General features: G+C 57.8%; 7 protein-coding genes across 7 annotated transcripts; 4 read left to right on the top strand and 3 right to left on the bottom strand.

Moving 5' to 3' along the window:
- Positions 1-1,739: 1,739 nt before the first annotated feature.
- Positions 1,740-3,606, top strand: LTHEOB_11860 (uncharacterized protein; the record flags this gene model as incomplete). The annotated part of the gene is made up of 2 exons (XM_035508663.1): positions 1,740-1,836; positions 2,036-3,606. The coding sequence occupies 2 exons, from the start codon at positions 1,740-1,742 to the stop codon at positions 3,604-3,606; spliced, it is 1,668 nt and encodes a 555-aa protein (XP_035365554.1).
- A 795-nt stretch (positions 3,607-4,401) lies between these two features.
- Positions 4,402-4,704, bottom strand: LTHEOB_11859 (uncharacterized protein; the record flags this gene model as incomplete). Its single annotated transcript, XM_035508661.1, has 1 exon — positions 4,402-4,704. One exon carries the CDS (start codon positions 4,702-4,704, stop codon positions 4,402-4,404), a length of 303 nt encoding a protein of 100 aa, XP_035365553.1.
- Positions 4,705-5,392: 688 nt separating this feature from the next.
- LTHEOB_11858 (uncharacterized protein) lies at positions 5,393-6,983 on the bottom strand (the record flags this gene model as incomplete). Its single annotated transcript, XM_035508660.1, has 2 exons — positions 5,393-6,108; positions 6,278-6,983. The coding sequence occupies 2 exons, from the start codon at positions 6,981-6,983 to the stop codon at positions 5,393-5,395; spliced, it is 1,422 nt and encodes a 473-aa protein (XP_035365552.1).
- Positions 6,984-7,885: 902 nt separating this feature from the next.
- On the top strand, positions 7,886-9,043 carry LTHEOB_11857 (Tpr repeat protein oca3 protein; the record flags this gene model as incomplete). The annotated part of the gene is made up of 1 exon (XM_035508659.1): positions 7,886-9,043. One exon carries the CDS (start codon positions 7,886-7,888, stop codon positions 9,041-9,043), a length of 1,158 nt encoding a protein of 385 aa, XP_035365551.1.
- Positions 9,044-9,407: 364 nt separating this feature from the next.
- Positions 9,408-14,386, bottom strand: LTHEOB_11856 (Pentafunctional polypeptide; the record flags this gene model as incomplete). The annotated part of the gene is made up of 5 exons (XM_035508658.1): positions 9,408-9,453; positions 9,508-9,515; positions 9,611-9,965; positions 10,014-13,741; positions 13,793-14,386. 5 exons carry the CDS (start codon positions 14,384-14,386, stop codon positions 9,408-9,410), a joined length of 4,731 nt encoding a protein of 1,576 aa, XP_035365550.1.
- A 667-nt stretch (positions 14,387-15,053) lies between these two features.
- LTHEOB_11855 (MFS general substrate transporter) lies at positions 15,054-16,401 on the top strand (the record flags this gene model as incomplete). Its single annotated transcript, XM_035508657.1, has 2 exons — positions 15,054-15,226; positions 15,276-16,401. The coding sequence occupies 2 exons, from the start codon at positions 15,054-15,056 to the stop codon at positions 16,399-16,401; spliced, it is 1,299 nt and encodes a 432-aa protein (XP_035365549.1).
- Positions 16,402-16,875: 474 nt separating this feature from the next.
- On the top strand, positions 16,876-18,225 carry LTHEOB_11854 (Chorismate synthase protein; the record flags this gene model as incomplete). Its single annotated transcript, XM_035508656.1, has 4 exons — positions 16,876-16,910; positions 16,964-16,988; positions 17,049-17,325; positions 17,384-18,225. The coding sequence occupies 4 exons, from the start codon at positions 16,876-16,878 to the stop codon at positions 18,223-18,225; spliced, it is 1,179 nt and encodes a 392-aa protein (XP_035365548.1).
- Positions 18,226-18,735: the final 510 nt, after the last annotated feature.

Below are 18,735 nucleotides of genomic sequence, written 5' to 3'. Positions count from 1 at the left end.
AGTTCTATAGCGCTTGAAAGATGGTGAATTTTGGTGGGAGGGTCGCTTTTGGGTCTATGGTGTCGCAACTGGGGTTTTCGGCACAAATACGGGTCGCTTTTAGTAATTGCCCCCCCCTTTTTTTTTGTCGAGGGTTAATGGAAATTTGCAGGTCTCAGAGGGACAGGAATAGCACTGATTGCGGGCCACTCCGATATGCAAAGGTGCGTCGATGGTCGTGGTCCTGCTTCCTTTTTGCCTCGCAGCACGCAGCCTGAAGCATGCCAGTCGAGGCGACGTGCCGACAGCCTTGTCTTCTAGGCGGGGTTGATCTGATAATCAGTTTCATAAGACGTGGCATCAGCTGAATGGCACGACGGCTCCCCGCAAGTAATCGAGCGAATCAAGCCTACGATCCCTGTAGTGTAACGACCAGTAACCGGTTGTCGGCCAGGAAGGCCCATAAGGAGACGTTCACAGTAACGCCACCGTTGAAGAAGTCGCCGCTGGCCAGTGTTAGCGGCGGGCGGTCAAGCGTAACCACTATTCCTTGGATCGAGAAATCACTTTGCAGAGTCTGGCCACCGAGGTCCACATCAAAGCTGAAGCCTGCACGGCTGGGGCGATGGGCCACGTGCACCTCAGCATCGTCATAATTAATTTTGTTGCAGTGATGTATTCCTCGTTCTTCATGTTTCCCTTCTCCGCGACCGCCTCTTATCGAATTTGTTCTTGATTACAGTTGTGAGTAAACATTTAAAACTAGGCGTAAGGATACTTATCAAGATATAACTTTTAAGCACGTGGCGAAGGTGAGCGAATTCAATCGGTGCCTGTCGGCAGGAGCGGGGTAGCAGAGATATTTGGGGGGCCATAAATTTTATTGCCATTATTGGTCTCCTTGTGTGTTACATTACAGCGGCTCGGCATAAGCTGATCAGTTTCGTGTCGTAGCCTTGCGAACAACCACTAAACAAAACGACCAATTTCCACGGCTATGAAATCAAGTTCAAGGCGGTCCACACAATGACGGATCCGCTCTTAATAGCAAGTAGCGTCGGCAGCCTCTCCGCTTTAGCCTAAGACATCGTGCTAACAATGTACACCTTCATACGACCGCCAGGGGTGCTGAGGACGAGGTCGAACGTTTGCTTACAGATGCGAGATTGGCGGAATGACCAAAGCAATGGTCAAAAGAAGGATCGGCATCGGCACTCCGATGGGGACAAGGTTGACCCGCAATTGTTGATCGCGGCGAACAGTACGATACGGTCATTGATCTGGAAGTTGACCCGCTTTCTACTGGAGTTGCTGGGCCGAGAAATGTCTACTCGCGCGCATGCTAACCAGCTCCGAGACTCCATGCGGCGAGTTGTTTTACTACGTATATCTTGCAGCTTGACGCCATTGACACGCGTGCGGCGCAGCAGCATATTATTTAGCCTTGTTGAAACGCTTTCTACGAGATCTACAAAAGGTCTCGGGCTTTTTCAAGAGTGGGCGGACAGAGCCGATTGGCCTAAAATAGCGCCCGCGCTCGCGTGACGGGCCGCAAAGAAGCGGGCCGTCGGCCGAACCGAGATGCTCCGGCCTATCAGCGTACTCAACGGGCCGCATCCCTGCCCGCGTCGGCATCCGGAGTGCATGGGGTAGCGAGGGGCTAGAACGTCTTTCGCAAGACAACGCCATGGCCATACCTAAACGTGACCTTCTCGTCCAGCTCGCCGCTCTCGCCCGCCCTTTTCACCCGCCCCTCAACCATGGCCTCGCGCAAGCGGCCGCGCGCAGAGCATCAGCCCAAGTCCTCTCCGCAGCACGCCGCCGCCAGAAGCCGTGGCAAGCAGGAGAAGCCCGCCGGTCCGTCGTATCCCCTGGATAGCCCGGAGCAAAAACCGAGGCAAACGCGCTGACCGCCTCTCCAGAGCCATCAGCATCGGACCCCGCGCCGCCAAGACGGAGCTCCCGGATTAAAGCGCGACAAGTTAGTGTGCCAGCTCTCCGATAACGATCCAACCTTTGTATCTCACGTGTCGGAAAAAGCTACAGCAACCTGCAGGGCCGAAGGACCTTACAGAGCCCGCGCATCTTGCCAACACACCAGCATCGACTCTGAAATCGAGAGCAGCGGCCAAATCCAGGCCAGCCCCTAGACCCAAGAAGGGACCGCGAAAACAGGAGCCCCTGCAAGCCGGAAGAGGTCAACGGCTTCCGGATTACTCCGCCAACCAGCCGAGCCAGTCTGCACCTGCCGAACCGCGCCAGCGCAATCTTCCGCGTCCAGACGGTACTGTTGCGCAGTTTCCCGCTCGGACAACCCCTCTCGAGCGCGAGACCGAAAGCTGGGTGCAGTCCGTTCAGAGGCTGGCAAAACAGGGCGCCATGGCTCCACCTGCAGCCAACTCCGCCCAAAGGCAGTCCAAGCCAAAGGCTAAGGCGGCACCTAATCGCGACCATCAGCGCGTTGCGAGCACCTCCGAAGCTGCTTCGGAGAATGACCAACTCACCGACGCCTCTAACAACACCAGTAAGACGGGCACCGCTAGCAGAACGCCAGCCTTGTACAAATCGAAGAAATGCCGCGAGAAGCTGAGGAACGTAAATGGATTTGTGCATATGTACTTGCATGAGCGAGACCTATTCTCTAACAGGAGGGGTCCCTACCACGGGCTGAATGAGGAGAGCGAGAGGTGGATACGAGACCTGAAGGGCTACACTCCAGAGACCGCAAGGAACGACCTGTTCGAATCGATGCCCCTCAGATTACTACTGCGGCGCATCGACGAAAAAAGCGAGCCCGGCATTATGCAAAACTTGCAAGACCTTGTGTGTCCGGTGGTGGCAAAACTGGCGGCTCTACATTTCAACGACGACAGGTTAGGGGCCACGTACGATCTCTTAGACGACCTTTGGGAGGAGCAGTGGATCAAGCTGCCGACAGTGCTTCCGGGCTTTAGAGGACCAAAGCCCGACTACTGCGTGGGGTTCGCACTGTCTGCCTTCACTGAGGATCGGAAAAACAAGATCGACATCATCGCCAGCGAGAACAAGGCTCTCAGGCCAACGGACCTCGTGTACTTCCCATTCCTCACTTGCGAGGCCAAATCGTGGCAACAAAGCATCGACTTCGCCGAGAATCAGAACGGCCACAACATCTTCGTCGCCGTGCTGGCCATGGTCGAGCTCTTCCGCATGGCCAACATGGACGTCAGCGGCCAGATTCTGGCCTTCTCCATCTCTTTCAACCACAGCTTGGTGTACATGCACGCGTACTACCCCATCATCAACGGGGAGAAGACGAACATTTGTCGCCACTCGCTGGGAACGTTCCTCCTCTCTCCCGGCGAGAACCCGGACTCGTGGCGCTCCTGGCGCCTGGTTAGGAACGTGTACGAGATGTGGGCCCCAGACCTTTATAATCGTCTGTGTGAGGCGATTGACGCGGTGAAGCTCGACGAGGGAGCGGCAGCTCCGGACCCAACGCCGTCAGAGTCGGTGGTTCCGATGGATATGCAGTCTGATACGACGCCGAGGCCGGATGACATGAACACGGATGGCCGTGGTGGTGATCGAGCCGCCCCGAGAGAGTCTGGACAGCAGCCCTCCCCGAAGAGGGCGAGAATAAGATAGTATCCGATTCTCGCGTTGCGGCGCGAGAAGAGGCGGCTGAATTAAATGACGAAACAATCCCACTACACCTTGCTCGAGACCAAGAAACAGCTTTTCTTCTATGCAAACACGGTGCAGGCCCTATGGTTACGTCGAATGCTAGAGGCATGCCGCTAAACATTCATCAAATTTCAGGATAACATCCATGCTCATCGAGCCAACCGAGCCACAGACTCATAAGTGCCCTCCATTTCCGTTCGCCGCGGACGAATATTCAAAAGCCGTGGAGCTTTTCGTACTTGAAGGTGCGGATCCGAACATAAACGGCGGTGAACTGGGCTCGGCTATCCAGGCTGCCCAGAAGCAAGGCCGCTTCCTCGTTTTGGACGTGTTGCAGCGCCACAGGGCGCGTCCCTGCATCATGACAGCAAGCAATGGACAGGAGCGGCCTGCCTGGTTCTGGGGCAGGGTGTTGAACCCGGTGCGCAGCTGCAAGTTGCTGCACATCGTGGCCTGGTATAAGGGTACCGGCATGTTTCTTTAAAGCTTCAATGGTAGAAATGGCTTCTTGCATCGCTCGGCCTCTGCTTGGAAATTTTGGTTGTTTGATTGGCTATCTGAGATGCTCGTGCAAAAGGGACGTTTTAATAGCTTCCTACAGTTTCCTCCCACACTTTCTATGCTTGATGATCTCTCATAGAACTGCCTGACTGCACTAGAAACTCACGTTTGTACCGCCTCTGCCCATCGTCGATCACCCGTCATCCTAGTAACGATAATGCCCTGCCGCCACTTCTATCATAAGTATTCGGTGCACTAGAAAAGAACCATCTGCTCGGAATTCTCGAGGCCAGGGGACGACGAGGAGATGAAGATGACGGTGAGCCTACGCTCCTCGTTCAAACCTGCCTCGATCTCCCCATCTTTAACGTCCTCCACTGTGCGCCCATCGCTCCCCGACGCCAGATCGCTGGAGTCTGGGCCAGAGTCATCCTTCTCGCCCTCCTTATCCCCCATAGGCTCCTCAAGTTGTTCCTGACTCTCTTCTGAACCTATTTCCGCCTCCGGCTCCGATACCTGAGTCCCTCTTAGCCGTCCAATTGCGTGGACCTTCCGCATTCCTGTGGCAACTTGTGCCAGGATGATAGAAATTTCACCCATGCTATCCGCACCCAGACTTTCCAATGGCTGATCCCAATGACGTCGTCCAAAATGGTGCTTGACAACTTCAACGATCCGGTGCAGCAGATCAGCGATGCGCCAACGGACCTACAGCTAAACGGCTACTACGGCGATAAGCTCGCGCTGGTGGACTAGGTGTCCGTCCCCGTGCTCTTCATCAGCGCTGTCGAAGACATGCGGCAGGTGGAGGAGGTGGCATAAAAGACCGATGAGGGGGAGGAGAAGACACTGATCCCCGCTTTTATCAGCGCGATCCTTTTCTTCGTAGCTGTCGCCGGCAAAGCCCCCAGGGGCGCCACCAAGCTCGCGGGCGTCTATTCAGCCTTGGCAATCGTCGGGACGGCCGGCGATGCTGCTATGGGTGTTTATAGAATTGTGGACGATATGGATAACCCTCTCCTCGCCATCCTGAGCGTCGCTATGTCGCTGCTGGTGCTGGGCGATGTCGTTAAAGTTAGTAAAGCTGCGAATCACTGCCGTGTAATGAAGGATATGCCGGAAGATCGCACCGGATAGGACGAATTACCACAGCGTTGCAGGTGCGTTAAGAACACATAGATTTAGATAGCGAGCATTGTACGTTAATCACCTACTAAATTGAGGCATACAGTCCACAGAGAATAGCTTATCCAGGGTTGCGCGAATCCGGAAGCATAAGATATGTCGCCTGGACCGGCGCAACCACAGCGTCATGGAACTGCTGCCGGAATTGCGAGAAATCAAAGTTCTTGTACAAATCCCGCCCTTGGAACGAAAACTTCACACATCGCTCCGTTGCATATCCATAAGAGTCTCCCGCTAGGCGGTACACCTCATCCAGGTTGCTCACCGCCGTCTGGTAGTCATCGAGCAGCGAGGCTGGCGTCATGCTGCCACCGGCCTCTCGGATCTCCGCAAAGGACTTGTTGGTGCAGAGCTCGATGAGGAAAATGCCGGGAGCGAAGACGGTTCTGTTGGGAATGAGATGCTTGAAATCATTGCTGGGCGGCTCCCCCATGCTTGCTGGCGGGGAGAAAATGCACGAGGCACACGGGTACCGCGAGAGCACCTCCCGGCCGTCCTGGGTTTTCTTGACGAAAATGCTCACTTGTGTTTGTTCCCAGTGGTCGCCAAACCAGGGACTGCCGCTCAGGTGCAGGACTGACCAGGCAATGGAGGTGGCGATGCCGTACCTTTGTTTTGCGGACAGAGAGAGATAAGAGTTTCGTTGCTGGGTTGCCTGCTCGAGAGATAAAAGTAAAGACTTTAGAGGAACAGCTTTGATGATTTCTGGCGAATCCTTTTCTTTGTGGTCAAGAAAGAATTGCCAATTTTGGTCCTCATCCGGGTCTTTGAGGAGACCTGTTAGAGTCCATGGATTGTGCTGTGTGCATTCTGCAACACAGAGACTGGTTATCCTGGTGCTTTCCGAGGTTAATACAGCAGTCAATTCCCGGGATGAGTTAGCAGGTGGAGCTATCGCTGCGAGTTTAGCAAAAGTTTTCCCAGAGGAAGATGTTTGGTCACTCACTAGCCGTAGTCGGAGGAATTGGTGGAGATGGACGCGGCCGGGGTGACGAGAAGACGGACTTGAATTGTGAAACCTTGGTTCGGATGGATGAAGTCGATGAAGGAGCTCTAGCTGGCGTAGGCGATGGGGTCAAGAGCTCAGGGACAGAAAGAACCATTTTAGTAGGAGTCTCTGGAGTCTCTGTAGTAATGCGAAGCTTCCGCCATGAATCAGGCCCCTTGGGTAGTTGTGAGTTTGTCCCATAAGAGATGGCCACTTTGAAAGGTTTTGCTGTATCAGACTCATGCGTCGTCCAGTCGAGATCGATGGCAGCTTGGTGAGGCGGCGAACAGACACAGCGGAATCCAGACTCGAGTGCTCGGTGAAGAGAACTGAAGCACTTGTGGATAGAATTGCAACGCTGAACATCGAAGCGGCGCTTGAGATCTTGAACTTTGCGACTGTCGTCTTCCGCCGGGACCTCGGAATTCTCAAGCAATCTCCTCAGATCTTCGTTCCAATGTCTGAGATCTTCGAGCACTTTGTCGCGCCTTTTAGCGCTGAGGCTGTATTTTACTCTGCGCCATTCCCATTGAAACTTCTCACGTCCAAAGATCGCGGACAAGTACATCCGTTCTATTGATTCGAAGTCGGATACGGCCAGGCTGAGCGACTCGAACACGTTGTCTTTGAGTGTCAGCTTCAGCAGCTCGGACGAGAGGCACATAGCAGAGAAGGTGCTACAATGGCGTGGCCTGACCAAGAGTGGGCAGAGTGTCGAGTTCGAGGACGAGCACGTTGCTCCCATGAGGCAAGGGTTGACAAGCGATGGAGTCAGAGATATTCTGTGGTTCTGTCGTCGCCTTGCAAGAGCGAATACAAGACGACGAGAGCAGCTTCAGTACTGGACTGATTATCCGTATGATCCCGAGCAGGATTCGACCAACGCAGCCAGTGTTGAAAAACCAGACATGGCCCAGTCTCCCAAAGGGCCGAGGTCAACCATGTCGAAGCAGAGTTTCTCTACGGCTGCTGTTTCAGATATACACGATACGAAGACCAACATTCGGCCACGGACAGTCTACGTGCCCACAGCCATCGGTCAAGCACGATCGAATTATGTCCCGAAGCCTCCAAAGTTGCTAAATGAAAGTGCGACATTTTCCTGTCCTTATTGTGGGATGACGCTCGAGTATAGCGAGATGCAGAACAGGCAGTCTTGGAAGTGAGTCAAACCGCCCTGGTATTCAATATTGGTCCAATCATGATGACAACGCAACTCATAGGCGCCATGTATTCCGCGATCTCGGCCCGTACGTCTGCACGTTCGAAGACTGCCAGAATGCCGGGAAGCTATACATCAGCCGCCATGACTGGATCTATCACGAACTTCAGATTCACCGGCGCGAGTATGCCTGCAAAGAGTGCCATAAGATATATCCCAACAAAAAGGCAATATCCACACATCTTCGAGAGCATCATGGCGAATCAATTTCGCCAGCCCGGTTAGGCGTCGTTCTGGATCTCTGCGATCGTCAGGTCGATGTCTCAGACAACAAGAAATACTCATGCCTCGTTTGTGGAGAGGAGCTCTCGCTGTCGAGATTGCAGGGAAATCTTGCCGCTCACATGGAGGATATCGCCCTCTTCGTCTTGCCCAACATGGATGAAGAGGAGGAAACTGGAGGATCAAAAGCTTCGAAAGCTTCGATACAGGTGGCGAAACTCAAGTCCAAAGGCGAAACGAGTGATGCCGAGGCGGAGGAAAGCAGTCTCGGCTTTTCTGAAACCAGAAATCATGGCCAGGCACCCGCCGAGCTCGCAAAGATTCTCAATAACGAAGAAATCGCTCAGGGCGGAAGCTACGGTAATTCTCTCCAGGCTGCTTCATACGCGAGTGACGAGAAGGCCGTTCAGGCGCTCCTGGACAAAGGTGCCAAGGCCAGGTCGCTGAACACAGAAGCTTTTGACTTTGAAAGTGGCGTAGATGAAGATGAAGTGAGGGATACCGATTTCGACCCGCTACCTGCAACCACTTTTGAAGATGTTACCGGCGGTACTGATGGACAAGAGTTGCAAGCACGAGGAGATGGTGTAGTGATGGAGAACGCTGGCGACGAAGCTATAGCCGCTGCTTATACTGTAGAAAAGGCTGAACAAGAGGCTAAGGCTAAGGCTAAAGAAGAGGAGGAGAAGAAGGCAGCTGAAGACGCAGCTAAGCTGCTGGCTGCAGCGAAAAAGGCGAGAGAGGAGGTTGAGGAAAAGACTGCAGAGGAGGCTAAGGCAGCGACGGAGGCGCACGGGAAGGCGCTTGCCGAGGTAGCTGCAGCTGCGGAGGAGCCCGCCCAACCCCCGGGACCTATGCCACCGGGGCCACTACCACCACCATCGTTGGGCGGTGAGCCTTGGACACCCTTGAATATGCCCCGCCGTGAGCCGTCAAAGGGTAAGGGGCGAGCCGGCAAGATTCTTGGAGATGGGCCGATACGACTCCCTCCCCCTCCACCGCAAATTATCGATGTGGGGTCCCCACCATCACCTATGGTCGACATCCTCAGTCCCATGCCGCCGGGCCCCATGCCGGTACCAAAGCCAGCGAAGGCAAAACCGAAGCCTCACCCAAACGTAGGGTTCCTTCGTTGGACCGCAGGTGGTGCTGTCCGGCCGGCGGGAAAAAGGGGTAAAACCTCTGAAACTCCTACTAGTAGCGGTGGGGACGCGACTTCCCCGGGAGCAACGACACAGGACGAGGATTCGCAGCACAGCAACAACGCGAAAGCTAGCTGAGTCGTTAGAGCAGTTGAGTAAGTTCATACCACTATATGACCAAGACTATGAATCTAACGTGCCTGGTCGCACCCAAGCAAAGCACCTCGAAGAAACAGCCCGTCTAGAGAGTGCTTTAGGTCTTAGCGTAGGTACCTAAGATACCCACCCAAAAACTCTAACAATTCCGTCTCTAATACTACGGTTTTCCGACCCGTTCGAACCGGCTCTAGGGTCTCTACACGTGCGGTCAAAATTCTGCCGTGTCGCATCCGCGATTCTCGAGCGAGAACCCCACTCGACTTTTATACTACCACTACCCAACCTTTATGCACAACTAAATTCCTGGTGCAGCCATTATATAGGCCTACTACCCGACTAAGCCTTAGTCGAGTACGGCATTGCGGTTAGGAGATAGAGAGTACGGCGTCCTAGTACATATAGTATTAGTATTATCAAATATATTAATAAGATATTAGACTTACTCTAGCAACTTTATAAGGGGGTTTAATACCAGTCCAAAGCTCGAACTTAAAAAAAAATAGTTAGAGGCGGGCCTTGCACACCGAACAAGTAGGATTGACTCACCTGATAGACACCCTGAGCTACCAGAACTTCAAGACCAGGTATCGTCTTCCACCCAAAGCTCTCGGCCAACCGCATCATCTCGGTGACATCCGGCTTGTACGCCATCTCCAGCAGCGTCCCCTTGGCCTCGCCGGCCCTCTCCAAAACCGCGCGCAGCCCGTCCCTGACGTTCGCATGGGCCGGCCGATCCGCAGGAATGGTGCAGACGACGACGCTGGGCGGCCGCTCAGCAGCAGCAGAAGAAGAAGCATCCAGCCGGCGGCGCACCTCGCCGGCCTCCTCCCCGCCATCCAGCACCACCAACGCGTAGTCCTCGGGGAACGACTCCTTCAGCGCCCGCGCCTTGGCCGCGCTCCTGCCCAGCAGGTAGATGGGCGCGCACCCCATCTGCCTCAGCGCGTACACGGCGGCGCGCGCCGTGCCGCCGGTGCCGACGACGACGGCGGCCGGCGGCGGCGGCGGCGCAGCATGAGCTGGAACCCCCACCCCGTCGTCGACACGCCCGCCGCCGAACTTGCGCAAGGCCAACACCATGCCCGCCCAGTCCGTGTTGCGGCCGATCAGCCGCCCCGTGCCGTCCTCGCGCACGATGGTGTTGAGCGCGCCGATGGCGCGCACCTCGGGCCCGACGCCGTCGACGAGCGCGAGGGCGGCGCGCTTCAGCGGGATCGTCACCGACGCGCCGCCGAAGGTCGCGGCGCGGAGCAGGGAATCGAGCTTCTTCTTCGTCTCCGCGTCGACGTCAGCCTCGGTCGCTTCGCGGCGCGAGTAGACGTGTGGAAGCCCCGCGTGGGAGAAGAGGGCGTTGTGCAGGGCGGGCGAGCGGGAGTGGGCGATGGGCGAGCCGAGGAGGACGAAGTCGCGGCGCGGCAGGTAGCCGAGGAGGGAGAGGAGGGTCTGGGTCGAGCGGAAGGTGAGCGGGGGCGCTGTGGCGGCCGCGGCCGGGCCTGGGGCGAGCGTCTCGTGCGTGATGGGGGTGAGGAGGGGGTTGAGGACGTGGCTGAGGGTGCCGGGCGCGCCGGCCGCGAGGAGGATGAGGGGCGGGTTCGGGGTTTGGGTCCTGATGGAGGGAGAGGAGGAGGAGATGGTCGAGCGGAATGTGCTGAACGAGGACAGGTCGTCGGAAAGGGTGCTGGTGGCGCGGCCGACGAGCTTCACGATGTCGCCGTAGCGGCGCGCGCGGTTGTAGTAAGGCGCCCACGTGTCTGCGTGTAGGGGGAGTCGGCCGTCGTGCTTCGACGCGATGACTTTGCTTGAGCCCTTGGTGGCGCTGATTTCGTCGAGCAGGCCGTCTGGGTGCGCGATGTCGACGTCGATGAACTCGAAGCCCAGGCGGATGGCTTGCCGGTAGAGGACGAGGGCCTCTTGCGAAGCGTTGTCGGGGAACATGCCGTCGTGGCTGACGTTCCGCAGGCTGAATACTAGAGGCAGCGCAGTGGCGTGGCGGAGCAGTGTGGCTTGCTCGACCAGAAAGTCTGTCGTTGGCACGCCTGCCCGGCCGTTGGGATCGTCCAAGAGATCTACCCGCAGCTCAACAGCATCTGCTCCTGTTGTGATCTGTTCCATCGAGCCCAGCACCTCGTTTACATCACGGACAGCAAGGCACACGCAATAGGACCGCTGCTTGCGTTCAAGCTTTTTGAAGAAGTCCTCGTGCCCCGTGATGACGCGCGTAAACCGGCTGAGAGCATCCACAGTGCTTTTCATGCCCATCGTCTCGGCGCTGTGAAAGTGAAAGTTGCTGCACTCGTGGTACCAGCCCCTGCGCCGTTCCCACACGCTCATCATGGGATCGACGTACGCCGGCCTGGTCTTATCCAAGCCAAGGTAGTCCATGACGTCCTGGATGCTGCGCGTGACGAGCAACACGACGCCTCCGTCCATCTTCCAGCGACAGAGCAAATCGCGAGCCTCGGCCATCTCGACGACGCCGCCGCCACAGGCCACGACGTGTCCAGCGGCGCGCTCGCCGGTCATGGTGCGCCGGAGCATCTTCAGCTCCTCGGCGCGGAAATGCTCCCAGCCGTGCTGGCGAACGACGTCGGCCACGGAGAGGCCGAGCTCCTCCTCGAGCGCCTTGTCAAGATCCAGCAGCGGCCAGCCGAGGCTCTTGGCCGCCCAGCCGCCCATGGTTGTCTTGCCGGCACCGCGCATGCCGATGATAAAGACGGAGCGGTTGGACGGTGTCGGCATCAGTGAAGGCGTTGGCGTGGCGCCGTGGAGCTCCGCGCCGAATACGGCGGAGAGCATGTCCCAAAACGCGGGCCAGGTCTTGGCCGTGCACTCCTTCTCGCCAATGGTGACGGCGGCAGGCGCCACGAGCGCCAGCACGCCAAAGCTCATGGCGACACGATGGTCGTCGTAGCAGTGGATGGCGTCGGCGGGTGCTCTGAGGTTCGCAGCGCCGCCCACGCCATCGATCTCGAGCCCGTCGTCTGTCTCGCGGCAAGTGACGCCGAACTTGGCCAGCTGCTGCGCCATGGCGGCGATACGATTGCACTCCTTGACGCGCTGGTTCGCGATGCCAGTGATGCGCGTCGTCGCCGTGCAGCCGTCGCTGCTGGGCCCGGCGACGGCTGCCAACACGGCTGCCGTAAGGAAGGCGTCGGTCATGCGCTCCATGTCCACCTCGGGGAGCGCCCTGAGCTGGTCTGTCGGGCCGGTGACGGTCGTCGACGTCGCCGTCTGAGACACGGTGCAGCCCATGGGCCGGAGCACATCGACGGCGAACCGAGCGTCGCCTTGGAGAGAGGCGGAGCCGATGGTCGGAATCGTGCACGTGGTGCCGGTGATGGCGGCGATGGCCAAGGGGTAGGTGGCGGAGCTGGAATCGCTTTCCACCGTGTACTCGGCCGGATTGGCGTACCTCTGCTGCGGAATGTAGTACGTGTCGGCCGCCGGCCTCTCCACCTTGACCCCGAATGACTCCATCATTGCGATGGTTATGTCGATGTACGGCTGTGAGATGACCTTGCCGCCCACGAGCCGAAGCGTCACCGGCTCCTTCGCGTAGGGGGCACACATCAGGATCGAAGAGACGTACTGGGAAGATATGCTCGCCGTAAGGCTGATTTCGCCGCCAACCAGCCCGCCCGACGCGCTGACTCGCAGTGGAAGGCTTCCCTGCTTCTCCAGGTAGTCAATCTCAACGCCATTGCTGCGAAGGGAGTCGACCAGATGCCCAATCGGCCTCTCTTTCATACGAGTGTTGCCCGTCAGGACGGTCGCTGTAGCCGACGAGGATGGCGTCGCCAAGGCCAACAAGGTCGCCAAGAAGCGCGAGGCAGTCCCGGCGTTGCCGACATACAGACCGTCGGGACTGGCGCGCAGCTTGCCTCCGCATCCGTGAACCACAAGCGTCTCGCTGTCGTCTTCCCAGCCGAACGAAGCTCCGCTCAGCTTGCCGACGGCTTCGAGCATGAAGTGTGTATCGTCCGAGTGCAAAAGATTGGTAATTCGACACGTGCCTGAGCCGAGAGCTGCAAGGACGAGGACCCTGTTGGAAATGCTCTTGGAGCCAGGCGGGATGCAGGCGACGGCGGCGGAGCCGATTCCTGGCGAGACATGGATGCTGGGAGAGAGAACAAGCCGCACGTCTGAATCCGATACTGGCGTTGCCTGCCTTTCATATGTCTTGCCAATCCCCGAGAGAAGAACAATTTTCTTTCGGTGGTCGTTCTTCTTGTCCACTGCCATGATGGACAGTAGTTCTTCTATGTCGCATGACCGCTTTGTCTGCTTTGTGACCATGTTGCTGTCCAGAGACGTGGGCAGACTCCAGCGGGCAATGCACCGGACCAACCGAGCGAAGGCACCCGGCGAAAGTATGCCGAGACGGCGCGCTAGCTCGGCTTCTTTAACCATGCCGATGGCCACGCATTCTCCATGGAGTACGTCTGGAGCAAGAATAGCCTCGATTGCATGCCCGATCGAGTGGCCGAAATTGAGGAGACCGCGCAATCCATCTTCCCGCTCGTCCGCCGAGACAACGTCGCTCTTGACGCTAATGGACCTCAAGATGATCCGCTGGATGATTGGGGTGATGCCAGGAGGTATGCAGGAGCCTGCCATGACAGCAGCAGCGTTGTCTTCGAGAAATGCAAAAAGCTGCTCGTCCCAGATGGCCGCCGTCTGTCGTCTCGTCAGTCAAGGGCTTCAACCTTCTGCAGCCAACTTACATACCTTGATGACCTCTGCCATGCCGTTCGCTAGTTCCCTCTTTGGCAGCGTTTGGAGGAACTGCGGGTCGACGTAAACGCGGTCTGGCTGCCAAAACGCGCCAACCAGGTTCTTCCCCGCTGGCATATCGACCGCCGTCTTGCCGCCGATGGACGAGTCTACCATTGCCAGCAGCGTCGTGGGCACCTGGACGAACCGAACGCCGCGCATGTACGTGGCCGCAACGAATCCGGCCAGGTCGCCGACCACGCCGCCGCCTAGGGCGATGATCAAAGTATCTCGCGTGCAGCGGTGGGACAGCAGCCAGTCTTCGATTGCTTCTTTCGTTGCCCGCGTCTTGGATTGCTCCCCGGGAGGAATGGCATACTGAAGCAGGCGAGCGTCCTCCGCACCATGTCTCTTGAAAATCGTTTGGAAAGTGGTCATGTAATCAAGAGAAGCAATGTTCGTGTCGGTGATGACAGCGTAGGTAGACGCCTTCAAGTTCGAAAGCAGATCGCTAGCAACGTAGTCGCCCCAGATGCCGTGCGCGACGACTATCGAGTCTTTGCCCAGAAGGCGGACCTTGGTGGGTCTGATGTTAACGTGGCTGGTCATCGTCGGGTTGCTTTCACGCGCGGGGCCAAAAGATTGGTGCTCTGAGGCGGGAATTGTGCTCCGAGGATGGCGCTCGGGACGTTAAAACTCCTCCTGCGAGCTAAGGCTAGCTACCAGCTGTCGTTCCAGCAGCTTTGGCTCTGCGAATTTCCTTTCACGAATCTATTCGAGTCTACAGGCGTCGTGCTTATCGCGCGGATGAAGACCGGGGTGTTTCGCGAGATACGGCCCGGTCCGCAACTCCTTCTGGCGATGATCCCTGCGCCTCGTACAATCAGATAGATCTACATCCCCGGGTGTACTACGGTCGCAGGCATATCTTTCGTTCGCGTGATTTCGGCGTAAATCATCGTTTCCAGGGTATTGGTAACATCCTATTGGCAGTATCCCTGGTTTTGACCCTTGTCGGAGCGGAGCGCGCTAACAAAAGATACGCCTGCGACCACAGTGCCCCCTGACATGGACTGAGTCGTATTAGTGTCTACCATATCGGCGCGGTTGTACGCGGCGGCAAAGGTTGATTATCAATCAACACTCCCTGTACACGTAGCCACCCTCACGCAGAATGAAACAGTCCATGACTCCTTAAAGCCGCCATGGGCCTTATCGTCGCTCGGTCATTCCAGTCCGGACCTCCAATCGCGCAAGACATTGCCCACTTTCGACCATGGCTACTGACGCAGCAGCTGAGAGAACATCCGGGGAAGAGAAGAGGGAAACGTCTCCGGAGACGGATGTTGAGCCGAGCAACGACATTCGCAACGTCGACTCGGTCCCCAACGGAGGCTTTACTGCTTGGCTGCAGGTTGCAGGCGCATACTTTTTGTTCTTCAACTCCTGGTATGATCCTTTGGCCCGACGCGTGGTGCCGGCACTGACTGCCTCCCAGGGGTGTTGTCAATTCGTTCGGCACTTACCAGACATACTACCGGAGTGAGCTTCTACAATCCTCGACGCCCTCGGCCATTTCATGGATCGGCTCAATCCAAGGTTTCCTATTGATGCTTGTTGGCGCATTGACCGGTCCAATCTATGATGCTGGCTACTTCCGTCACTTGCTGTACACGGGCTCATTCCTCGTTGTCTTTGGACAAATGATGTTGAGCCTCTGCACCGAGTACTGGCAGGTCCTTCTTGCCCAGGCTTTCTGCATGGGCATTGGAGCAGGCTGCTTGTTCGTACCGGCGGTTGCTATTCTAAGCACCTACTTTACCACCAGGCTCGCAACTGCCACCGGCATCGCCGCGAGCGGAAGCAGCCTGGGCGGGGTCATCTATCCAGTCATGGTGCACAAGCTCATTGGACGGGTTGGATTCGGCTGGACGGCACGCGCTATGGGCTTCGTACTGCTAGGCACGCTTCTGGTGCCGATTGCGGTTATGAAGGTACGCGTGCTGCCGGCATCACGGCGTAAGCTGGTCGATCTTAGCGCGCTGCGCGAGCTGCCGTTTATGCTATTCGTCCTGGGAGCTATGGTCGGCTTTATGGGGCTGTACACGCCGTTCTTCTACATCCAGCTATACGCCATCAACAAAGGAGTTGCGGATTCGGATTTGGCCTTCTACCTACTTGCTATTCTTAACGCCGGCTCGGTGGCCGGACGCATCCTCCCGAACGTACTCGCCGACCGGATTGGGCCCTTCAACACGCTCTTCCCTTGCGCGCTGCTGTGCTCGGTTCTGGTCTTCTGCCTCATACCCATCAGCTCGCTGGGATCCACCATCGTGTTTTGCATTCTGTACGGCTTCTTCAGCGGCACATTTGTGTCCCTACCACCGCCGGCCATTGTGAGGCTCACGCCGGACCGCAGCAAGATTGGCACGCGGCTAGGCACGGCCTTCTCCATCATCTCGGTGGGAATCTTGACCGGCACGCCGATAGCAGGCGCAATCCTAAACAGCGAAGGGTACACGAAGGTCTGGATCTATGCAGGCGCCGTCACCATGGCCTGCTCGCTTATGATGCTGGCGGCGAGGGGCCTGAAGTTCGGATGGAAGGTGCTGATCAAGACGTGAAGAACGTCTTGGAAGCCGGGCCAGCATGTAACTGAATCTCAGCGACTTTCGTCGTACCAGACGTGTCGCAACCCTAGCCCCACCTTCCTTCAATTGACCAATCAGGGACGAGGCACATCTCACCGTGCCTGAGTCGTTGCATCCCACGCTTGGCGCCCCACAGGCCTGCTTGCGTGTCGGCTCGTTAGAATATTATCAAGTACGAGTCATTCGAGCTTCCCGCACCTTCGTATCTATGGGTGATTTTCCCGGACCCACTCCTGCTTGATAATGCTTGTTCACACAAAGCCATTGCTTCTCCCAAGCACTATGCTTGGATATGACTCGACATCCCAAACCGCTCCGGAACTCCATTCGAGGAAAGAGAACGATGAGTCGAGATACCGCGATGATAACAACACAGCACCGCTGGGCTTGTGAAGGAGTCAGGCGACTATTCCTTTTGCCAGTCTTGTTCCAGTCCAGTCTTCGACCATGTCAACATTCGGGAAACACTTTCGTGTAACGACGTAAACAAGCGCCCTCTCTCCGTCGCTGGTAACTCGATTCTAAAATTGTGCAGCTATGGCGAATCCCACTGCCACTCGGTAGGCTGCATCGTCGACGGCTGCCCGCCGGGGATGCAGCTGGCCGAATCCGACATCCAGCCGCAGCTGACGCGGCGGCGGCCGGGCCAGAGCGCGCTGTCGACGCCGCGCGACGAGAAGGACCGCATCGAGATCCAGTCGGGCGTCGAGTTCGGCGTCACGCTGGGCACGCCCATCGGCATGCGCGTGCGAAACGAGGACCAGCGGCCCGCCGACTACGGCAACAGCACCATGGACGCGTATCCGCGGCCCAGCCACGCCGACTACACGTACATGGAGAAGTACGGCGTCAAGGCCAGCAGCGGAGGCGGGAGGAGCAGCGCCCGCGAGACGATCGGTATGTATACACACGCGTCACTGAAAGAACGAGCAACCTCCCTAACGTCATCGTGGAGGCCGCGTCGCCGCCGGCGCCGTCGCCGAAAAGTACCTGCGGCAAGCCCACGGCGTCGAAATCGTCGCCTTCACGCTCTCGGTCGGTCCGGAAGCGCTCTTGGCCCCATCCGCCGCGCACCCAACGCTGTCGTCGCACCCGGACTTCCTCGCGCTCCTCGACACCGTCGACCGCGCCGCCGTCGACGCCAGCCCGGTGCGCTGCCCCGCCCTGTCGGACGCTGCCGCCGCCACCGGCGCGCGCATGGCTGCCCTGATCGCCGCCCGCCGCGACGCCGCAGACAGCGTCGGCGGCACCGTGGCGTGCGTCGTGCGCGGCGCGCCGGCCGGCCTCGGCGAGCCGTGCTTCGACAAGCTCGAGGCGGCGCTGGCGCACGCCATGCTGAGCATCCCCGCAGCCAAGGGGTTCGAGATCGGGGCGGGCTTCGCGGGGTGCGCGGGGCTGGCGGGGAGTGCGGCGAACGATGCGTTTGTCGTCGACGACAGTGCAGATCAGCGGACTGGTGGTGACGACCGGGGGAGGAGCGGGAGGAAGTGGAGCAGGTTGAGGACTCGCACGAATCACTCTGGCGGCGTGCAAGGCGGCATCACCAATGGCGAGCACGTCTTCTTCACCGTCGCCTTCAAGCCGCCGGCGACGATTGGCCAGGCTCAGCGTACGGCTGGCTGGGACGGCGTCGATGGTGTGCTGGCGGCGAAGGGCCGGCACGATCCGTGCGTCGTCCCGAGAGCGGTGCCCGTCGTCGAAGCTATGGCTGCGCTCGTCATCATGGACGCGGTTCTGGCGCAGCAGGCGCGATCGGCGGCGCGGGAGCTACTCGCGGCTTCAGAGAAGGCTGTGTGATGGAGTGAATGGGGTGCGGGTGGCGGCGGGTGATGCCGAATGCACAGAGCGTAGTAACCAACCCGATACCACATGCTTCCAGCTAGTGAAACTTGAGTCATGTTGTGTCATGAATGTCGTTTTGCGGCCCACAGTCGTCAGGCTGCCTCGTGTACAGTTCATCGGGAACGCCACCGAAGACCAGGTGCGCGGTTTCCACAGGCGTCCTTGCAATTCTTGCCTGTGATTTCCGACTGCGAGTGGATGCGGATATCTCTTTTTCCGCGGGGCTCGTCGGGGAATCACAAGTGCTGCATACCGGGATACTGCAAAGGGTGGAGGATCAACGGTGGTGAGACAGATTGTTATCTCCATACCTCCAAACATCTCTTTAAGCCGGGTTCCGTTCAGCTCATGACTCGCCCTCTTTTCAGACAATCGTGAACGGCGACCAGGCTCCTTCCCAACTCAGTACCCTGTCTCCGCGGCAGCTAAAGGTATTACGGGGGAAGATGGGATGCCCCAGCAGGT

This window comes from Lasiodiplodia theobromae, assembly GCF_012971845.1.
Source record: "Lasiodiplodia theobromae strain AM2As chromosome Unknown scaffold_54, whole genome shotgun sequence".
Classification (NCBI taxonomy): Eukaryota; Fungi; Ascomycota; class Dothideomycetes; order Botryosphaeriales; family Botryosphaeriaceae; genus Lasiodiplodia; species Lasiodiplodia theobromae.
This window is presented reverse-complemented; position numbering and strand designations above follow the sequence as displayed.